This window comes from Labeo rohita, chromosome 6 (genome assembly GCF_022985175.1).
Source record: "Labeo rohita strain BAU-BD-2019 chromosome 6, IGBB_LRoh.1.0, whole genome shotgun sequence".
Taxonomy (NCBI): Eukaryota; Metazoa; Chordata; class Actinopteri; order Cypriniformes; family Cyprinidae; genus Labeo; species Labeo rohita.
The window spans coordinates 20,305,702-20,315,415 of record NC_066874.1 but is presented as its reverse complement, the minus strand read 5'-3'; the positions used below and the strand labels follow the sequence as shown (position 1 = coordinate 20,315,415).

General features: G+C 37.9%; 1 protein-coding gene across 1 annotated transcript; it reads left to right on the top strand.

Moving 5' to 3' along the window:
• Positions 1-4,795: 4,795 nt before the first annotated feature.
• foxd3 (forkhead box D3) lies at positions 4,796-6,576 on the top strand. The gene has a single exon (XM_051113197.1). It carries the CDS (start codon positions 5,010-5,012, stop codon positions 6,126-6,128), a length of 1,119 nt encoding a protein of 372 aa, XP_050969154.1. The 5' UTR covers positions 4,796-5,009; the 3' UTR covers positions 6,129-6,576.
• The last annotated feature ends 3,138 nt before the right edge of the window (positions 6,577-9,714 follow it).

Genomic DNA, 9,714 nt, shown 5'->3' with positions numbered 1-9,714 from the left:
AATTACTCACGCGAGATTATAGGACGACCGAGCTCCCCATAGTTATCAATGTGTTTTGGAAGAGTCCCTTGTGACACCACACTCAATAACTCAGTCATTTCACGTGGTGGCGGTGATTTTCTCAACCTCAGATTCTGCCTGAATAACAAGCATTAAGGTAATTAGCTCTAAAGCTACGATGGGTAAAGTGAGTAAAGCATCACTATTGGAAAATCTAACTGATTGAGATCAGGGGTCAGGAAGATAACACGTATAATAATTACATTTAACACGTATAACAAAGCATTATAAATCTTTTATCGAAGTTCAAAGTTGTTTACCTGTAATACGGACATAATATTCTAATTTAAAAACCCCTCTACAAAGGTAAGCTTTTTTTTTGTCCCTTTTAAATTGACCGATTATAAAAATGACAAGTCAATGACACACCAGCTTCTCTTTTAATTAGGCCTTATATCCATTAAATGTATTTTAAATATAAAAAGATACCATTATTGTATCGAATGGTAGCTAATTGGGAATATATTTGTAAATTTAACGTGTATGTTCCTCTCGGCGAGAACATAACGTGGTTATCAGAAAGAAAGAATACAGCTAGACGTAAAAAAGGGATGTTGCAGGAAGTTCGTACTAGTATTAAGACAAAACCCAAATAACACCCTCTCGTCGTGATAATGTGCTACTTCAGTCTTCATCTAAATAACAATGAAACGTACAAACCGAGTAACATCACACATGCTTAACTATGCGCATTGGCATGTTAATCTGGTTGAAGGCGTCATTTTTGCACCCATCCTCGACATCATGGACCAAATACAACCACATCAAACATAAAGCAATATTAAAAGATAATTTTGTTAAATAAAAAAAACTATTACCTTTATAAGCTTTAGCAAAAATAAAAAATAATGCATAGATAATGCATTACAAATTATAATTATAGCTTCATACTAATTAAAACAACGAACAAGCAGAACTAATAAAGAACATTTTTTAACAATTAATACTAGAATTCATTGTTTAGGTTTGACGAAATCTGTTAGGAAAGTGTGGCAGTTACTTACGTCCAGCCAGTGTAATTCTACTGCCAGCTACAGAAAGAGAAAAATTATAATCTTCAGGACATTAAAATAAGCATTATTCATTACACGATCATCTGAATTCTGTATTTTGTGTGGGAAACAACATTTACTCAGGAAATGTTTTTAGCTAAATTATAAAACTATAACATTTTCCCTAAAAAAAAAAAAAAATCACGACAGCTCTGTGTAAAATACAAACTGTCAATATTAATAATTCCAAGATCATTTTCAAATGCATGGCCCTGATTGTTTTGACGCCCTGTTTTAATGCAGGGATGATATCTTAAATCTCAGTCATTCGTCCATTGATTTATCCAAGCTGTTCATTATGTTTCAAACACTGCTTTGATACCGTTGTCATTTACTATTTTGTATACCTACGGAATTATGTTATGTTCAACTGAATTTGCGGAGGATAACACTGATTTTCTGGTTTGGCTGTAATGGTAGGAGCCTGCAGGATGATACTACAAAGGGGACTGTTAAAAATGAGCTGGATCATATTGTTTGACAGAAAGTTGCAGGTTGATAGAGTGGATTCTTCAAGAGGGTGAAAATGGTGAATTCAGAGAGAAAAACGGAGATCCTGCCTTCTGGTGGGTATAGCCTTGGGGAATCACGGTGTCGACCGTAGAAAATCCAATTAAGGATTGCATTTAAATGAAAAGTCATTTTTTAACCAGAGTATGACGTGGACACTTCCCTTTCTAGATGAGAGGAACAGTTTTCCTGCAAATGGCTCCTTTTTATTAAATCTGACATGCTGATAATGCGGAGTTGATGTAAAATAATTGGGACAATAACCGTAATTAAAAGCGCGCTAACAAAGCCATTAATTTATTACAGTTGTACAAGCTTGCCCCCAACTGTGCTTACATAATACGATTCATTTTTACACCACCAGTTTTGCAAAAGATGAGACGCGTACAAAGTGCATTCGATTACAACGAGGTATGAAATCTTTATTTAGTGTTTTGATTATTTTTATTATTATCAAAAACATACATTACACAAATGTTTATGTCCGTTATGACCTGTGCATACAAGAAATGTCAATTCAAACACCCAGACTGTCGTTTCGAGTCAAGAGAAAATGCTGATAATAGACATTTTACAAAAAACTTTGTAAAAAAAAATAAATAAATAAAATTTAAGACAAGATTAAAAATAATTATCCGATTTTTTAATTTAATACGATATTGCAATGTCCTATTTATTAATATATTATCCGTCTGTTTTATTTAAATCCGTGCAGCAATAATATACACTTTAAATGCGAAGCATCCTCTTAGTTCAAGTTCAGTTTTCATCTGGGTTACATCCTTTCCTCCTTTGCTCTCCAGATCCCCTCTCCTCTGAATGGACACGCTCCCCATTACGCCCTTCAATTTTCCCTTCTATCTCTTTTATTTCAGCGATTTAATTAGGCATAAATTCGATCCTGCTTTGCTATTTGTGAGCTATTTGTTTCTGACCTTGCTGGGTAATCACATTCAGCCACTGTATCCGCACCGTCACCTGCTATGCCTGCGTCTCCTAATAGGTTCATGCTGGAAAGAGTTAGCTTATTATTCTAAAAGGTTTTGTCGGGTTAAGCCGTGCATGTGTGCTTAAATGTACATTTCATTAACAAACTGCGAAGGTATAAAGCCGGATTTATGGAGCTTCAAAAGATCACAGAGAGGACGAATTTGATCTCCTTTTGGGCGATATCATCCACGATGTCTTTCAGTGCGCACTGACTCGAGATATATGGTCTTTTACATTTTAAGCCGCTGACAAAACCCTTCATCATCCTGCAACATGCAGCGCTAAAACGCAAGCGAACAACCGGCCTATGCATGCATTCATATTTAGAATTAAACAAAAGCATAAAGGCAATTACCATCTAAAGCATTAAATCAGCACATTTTTTGCAGTTCATAGAACCGTTATGGAAGTGGACTCCTAATTATATATTTACTAAAATAACAAAGAAATATGTGCAAACTATTAAAACAATTGTGTAATGAGCAAAAACTATTTTCCAAAGCAAATATTGGTTTTAAGCAGCGTTAGAAGGTGCTTCGACTTCATCCTCTAAGTAGCCCGTATTGATAAACGGGACATCACACGGGCCACTGTCTGCTTGCCTAAGCTCTTCAATACCATTAATAACTACATGATTCAATTAATCTCATTTATTCACCATGCAAAAACAGCTTCAAAGATGTAGCACAAGCAAGCGTTCCTCGGAGAATTGAAAGGATGGTAAGCAGGCTAAGGTAGAGGTCGAGGTGAAAGGTGCTGGCCTATTTGCAGATTAAATGTCATGCAACAAAAACAAGTGGACTGAAAATATAATATAACCACCGTTTAATGAACCCTTTAAATATAATGTATACCAAAAATTGTATAATTATTTAATACCAAGTAATTATTATTATTATTATTATTATTATTATTATTATTATTATTATTATTATTGAAAATAATTAATTAGTTTTAGTATTAGGCTAAAAACATATGACAATACAGTAGGCTATTTTGAGAGCAGTGCTGCAAAACCTGCACCAAAATACAGAGATAAGCGATTTACTGAAGAAATATCGAGCTCCAGTTTCTCAGTTTTCACCGTTACGAAATTGATATAGCCTATTTTGTAAGCTCTAATAGAATGGTGGTGAGAATAATTGATTCGAGCGTCAATTACATCAGCCTTTATTTTCATTACAGCTGGGCAGATATTCCAAGCTGCGGATCGATAAGACGTTATGTTACTTGTGGTTAAATAAGTGATGAAACTAAACACGGAACATTTTTTTCTGTGCATCGACAAAAACGGGACAATCACATCAATGTTTAATCTCTCAAATGTTGCAAGAAACCAGAGCATTCAAGTACAAACCACAAATAAAACGGTATAATTAAACCTTGCAGTTCCCATGAAGCACACTGAGAAGCGTTTTCTCACACGATCCAGGAAATGTTAAAAGAGTTTACATATTCCCTCTCCGCTTTCTTTTTCTTGGGAATATCCCACATGCGTCGCTCACCTGTGCGCGTGTGAATGGCTGCTATGCATTTACCAGCGCGCTCATTTCCTACTTAATTCATATGTTAACACCAGCAATGATGAGGGTCGTTAGCACCTCTACAAAGATCTTTATTTAGAGATTTCCATTGTTTTTGCACTTATTTCACACGTAACAAAATCAGTGCTGCTACGTCTACAGAAAAACTCAAATGCAAGTCATTTTTTTTTCCCAAACTGAATGCTACCAAAGAATTTTATTAGTAAAAATATAATATTTTTTTTTTTAAAAAAAGTTCTTGAATCATGCAGTATTCGAGCACACAATATAAATGACAAGAGATTCAATTAACTTAGCTGTAGACGTTTTCGTTCAGCAGCTTTCAATATAATTGGCCTAAGAAAAGTTAAGTTTGCGATTAGCGCGGGCGAGTGAATGCACGTCAGCTCTGGAGATGATTTCAATCACGCAGGCCGATTTTCTCCCCTCCGCCACCGCTAAATGGTCTATGACGGACGAACAGAGGCGATGTTACTGTTGTTCCCTTTGTTGACAAATCCATGAAACAACTTCAGCTCAGCGGTATAACAGCGCGACCTCTGACGTCGGCGGGTCACGTGACGCGGCTGATAGTATATCTTTAAGTGAAAAGTAATCTATCAGACAGTCCTTAAAGCCTGCTTTTCAAAGCATGTGTCATCTTGACTCCTCGGTCCAAAAGCACGCTTAAGTTTCGAGGAAATACAGTGGAAAGGAGACGAGCTGTTACGGAAGTCTTTGGACTGGAGAAATATTTTCTAAAGTTGAAGTTTTCCTGGCAGGCCCGGACTGACCTGCATTTATAGCCACCGGTCGTCATCTGATCTGACCGCTGCTCTTACCTTGGTTTGCTCCAGCAGTAAAGTGAGCGGTGATGACCCTGTCTGGAGGCACCAGTGCCAGCAACATGTCCGGTCAGACCGTGCTCACAGCTGACGATGTGGATATCGACGTGGTCGGGGAGGGCGACGAGGGGATGGAGCGGGACAGCGACTGCGAGAGCCAGTGCATGCAGGACCGGGGAGATGAGGTGGAGGAGATCGAGGTGAAGGAGCGCAGCGACAGTCCATGCGAGAGCGCCGGCGAGGGAGAGTCCAAGGGGGATGCTCAGGAGAGCTCATCCGGTCCCATGCAAAGCAAGCCCAAGAGCAGCCTGGTGAAGCCGCCCTACTCGTACATCGCCCTCATCACCATGGCCATCCTCCAGAGCCCGCAGAAGAAGTTAACTCTGAGCGGTATCTGCGAGTTCATCAGCAACCGCTTCCCTTACTACCGGGAGAAGTTTCCGGCCTGGCAAAACTCCATTCGCCACAACTTGTCCCTCAACGACTGCTTCGTCAAGATCCCACGGGAACCAGGCAACCCGGGCAAAGGCAACTACTGGACCCTCGACCCCCAGTCGGAAGATATGTTCGACAACGGCAGCTTTCTGAGGAGGAGGAAACGCTTCAAGAGACACCAGCCGGACATTCTCAGGGACCAGACCGCCCTCATGATGCAGAGTTTTGGGGCATACAGTATTGGGAATCCGTACGGACGCCACTATGGAATTCACCCGGCCGCCTACTCGCACCCTGCAGCCGCTCTACAGTACCCGTACATTCCCCCGGTGGGTCCGATGCTCCCTCCGGCGGTGCCTCTCTTGCCTTCCGCAGAACTGAACAGAAAAGCATTTAACTCTCAACTAAGTCCAAGTCTCCAGTTACAACTAAACAGCCTGAGCACCGCGTCAATTATCAAATCCGAGCCGTCCAGTCGACCATCCTTCAGCATAGAAAACATTATCGGGGTCTCCAGCAGCTCGTCGAGCGCACAGACTTTCCTGCGGCCGCCCGTGACGGTGCAGTCCGCTTTACTGAGCGCACAGTCCCTGTCCTTAACCCGGACATCAGCTGCCATCGCGCCAATTCTCAGCGTCCCGTCAAATATTATCTCCGGACAATTTTTACCGACAGCGTCCACAGCAGCGGTATCGAAATGGCCTTCTCAATGATAATCAAACTATTTTTTAGACATATATATTTTAAAGACGATACAGCACGAACTATAGGCAGCACTGGACGATTCGTCCGCCCCAATGTAGCCATGTAAAGACTTTTGAGAAAAAAAGAAAATTCATAATCAAAAAGGAATGCTTTCAGTACAGGTAATGTTTGTAAATATTTGTACAAAGAAATTAATTTACATGTCTTTTCTTTCCTATTTCATTTCGTTGTTTAAACTTATAGCTGAGTGAGCCTTATTCTTTCCGTAATATTTTGTTTTCATTCTGAAAGAAGTGATTTCACGAACAATGTTTTTTTCTTTGTTTTCCAATATGAAATATTAAACTGTTCCTACTGAAAGACTGAAAAGTATGTTTATAAAATTTAAATATATGTATTCTATGTAGCTATATTGTGTTGTAAATCAACTTCATTTGTTAATAAATATGAAAACAATCCAATGCATCTCAGGCACAATCGACTTTATTAAATCAAACAGATGATTTCTAAAATTACAGAAATGTAACCAAGTGCATGATGATAAGACATATGTATAAATTATAGGTATAGGCATTTTACCTGTATTATGGGTTTAAATATTCACGTATGCGATTAAAAGTAGCATGTTTATATTCAAGGGAAGAAATGTTAAAGGAATATTTTTTTCAGTTATGAGTGTTATAGACTAGCTAAAATGAAAAAGACAAACCAGATACCTTTGATTATATTTTGCCACAGTTAATTTGCGCTTAACACACTTTGAAATTGTCTTATTTCAGCGGCCTTTTTAAAATTAATAACAGGATATTTTAATTCGAAATGATAAAAACAATGTACATACGAAAATATTATTTTATCATATTGTAAATACAGATCAGCATCTCAGTTTCAGATTCAGGTTTCAGTCAGCCGTCCTTAAACGTGCATTAAAGACAATCTTCTGCATAAATAATACACCAACAATTACTAAAATCAGAATATTAATTACAAATCACACTAAGCTTACTTAATCCTACAATTTCGACAATGTAGGTTACAAAAATATCAACATTCTTTCTAAATAAAAAGGTCAATCGCTGTCGAGAAGCTGCAGTATCCATTTACAAGTGAAAATGAAGTGCGACCTAAAAATGTTTGGGAAGTTGTTCTTATTAAAGCAACACTCCTTCACAGTTGTGTCTAGCTAATCAGTTCTACTCAAACAGCAAATGGTAGATGGTGTGTGGCGCACAAGAGTTAGGGCTATATTTAAGTGATACCCATGGGAAAAGAAAAGGAGCCCGCTTCTTAAATACACTTTTAGGCTAAAGACGCTGCTGAGCCTGACCTTCTGAAAGGCACTAACAGGGCCTTCCACAACTGTCACCGTATTCCTTAAAATGGGATAAATGATTTAAGCACACTGTTATGATGTATTATGTCACAGTGGACAGCACATTCAGTAATTTATTGCGCTGGTATAAATAAAGCTTTATTCAAATTAGGTCGTTGCTGGTGTAGGTGTTTTCTCAATGGATATGATACTTACTAACTCAATTGTAAATCCGCTCATACTACTTAAACGGGTATGTAAAAGATGTATAAAGTAGCTATTTATCAACATTTTTACCGAAACCAAATATTAAACATTGAGGGAAAAAAGATACAAAAGCATAGGCCTAATAAAACGTTTTAAACGCCCAGCATTTGTAATTACGTTTATAAAAATACACCGAGATGCTGATAGAGGAAAATAAATCCGTTGTCAAAAAACTAAAACATGATCGCCTACACATTCTCTATAATTAGCCGATTGCACATCAGATGATGATGATGACTTAAGTGTATCACTAGATGGCGTTTACATGAATAAATTACATAAATGAAACGACTGCTTTTGCTAATGGGTGCAAAATTTCGATGCATCTACAGCAACCGTGGTCATATCTCTAAAATAAACTTGTTTGTTTGCATATGTCGCGCGGATAATGATCGCGCACGTGGAGCAGTTATGTTATTTGTTTTGGACTAGGGATACTGTGAAATTGTTCAGATTCAACGGGTTTTAATGAGGATCTATTCCAGGACGGCTGGTGGGAAAGAGCTGACTCTTTAACGAGTGCAAGGTTATAATACATCCTGTTTTTTGCGAAGCCGCCAGCCTTGGATAGGCCTATTTGCTATGATACAAAATAAGCAAAAACAAAAAAAGGAAAGAAACGTTAAGTTATAATAATTATGAATCTCAGTGATCGTTTAACAGTTGTTCAACAAGGACGGTTATGATATTTGGGGTTTCAGCAAAGGCATCCTGGGAATTTTGCTTGGCTACCAACACATAGGCTATTTATCCATTTACGTTCGGTCGCGTAAAATTTAACAGACTTAAGACGTTTAACAACACCTGTTTTGGGAACTTTCTATTTTTCTTGGCGTGTGAAATACAAAGGAAAACCCCTTGCTGAGCATTCTGAAAGTGACAAGTGGTCGGACGCATTTCTGGGTAAACCAAACAACGCTTTGACCTTTGTGGATCCACCTGCTCTCCGCGCAACACAGGTGTAGAGTCTCCGTGTTCCCACCGCCTAACGCCTGAACCACTATTTAACACTCATGTTCATTCTTTTATATTAAATGTTACACTAAAGATTTTTTTTTTCCAATTAGAAATTTTTCTCTAATCATATATAGATGGGATTGGTTTCGCACAGTGAAATTCAGGACAGCTTGAACCTTGTTTTGCAACAATAACGGTTTTCTCTACCTTTTAAAATACATTTCAAACATGTCAAAACAATTTTGTAGGCAAAATGATTAAAGTCTACTAGAATTGGAAATGTGAAAAACGAACGAACGAACAAACAAATGGGCTAAATAAATAGCTAAATAACAGTTCTACTTTAAAAAATCACAATATAGAAGCTACATGCAAAGTATTACTATAAGGGCCACTGACAAGTACAGGTAGCCTATCTCCTGAAGCACAACGCCAACAGTAAATGTGGATCCAGTGGTTACTAAATATTTAAAAGGGTGCAGAGACGAAGCAGTAAATGACAAAGATGGCAAACAGGGACATTAACATGTCACTGAGCTGAATGTGACTAATAGGCTCCTTACTGTAATGAAAGTGTCATTGCAAATCAGCACTTGTCCATGGTTATTATTTATAAATATTTGATGTCCCAGCCACAAAGAAGCTGTCATATCCAGCAGCTCCTAAACTGAACGAAATGCTAATGATTACACCGCTGCTCAGATAAGAGTTGAGAAACTCAAGTATGATTGTAAAGTGAGCAACAATTCAGAACTGACTTATTGACAATGTTCTAAACGCTCTCAGACCTAAATTTGACTGATATCTAAGGACTTGAATGCTTTAACAGGTAGGTCTACTTATGCTACTGAATATGCTGGATATCTGAGTAAATTAAAAATTGATGGGACAATGCAATTTATAAATAGCACAAAGAAATAATAAACTAACGAATTGTTTTTTAATTTGATGAAGTTACATTTGATTTTATTGTCTACTTTAAATATTTTCTATCCACCCTTTTCTTCCCGTAAGAGCGGGCGCGGCCGTTTATAAATTTTATGGGTGTGGCTTCCGGT

Coding starts and splice junctions, on each gene's coding strand:
- foxd3 (XM_051113197.1), top strand. CDS start 5,010: ATGACCCTGTCTGGAGGCACCAGTGCCAGCAACATGTCCGGTCAGACC.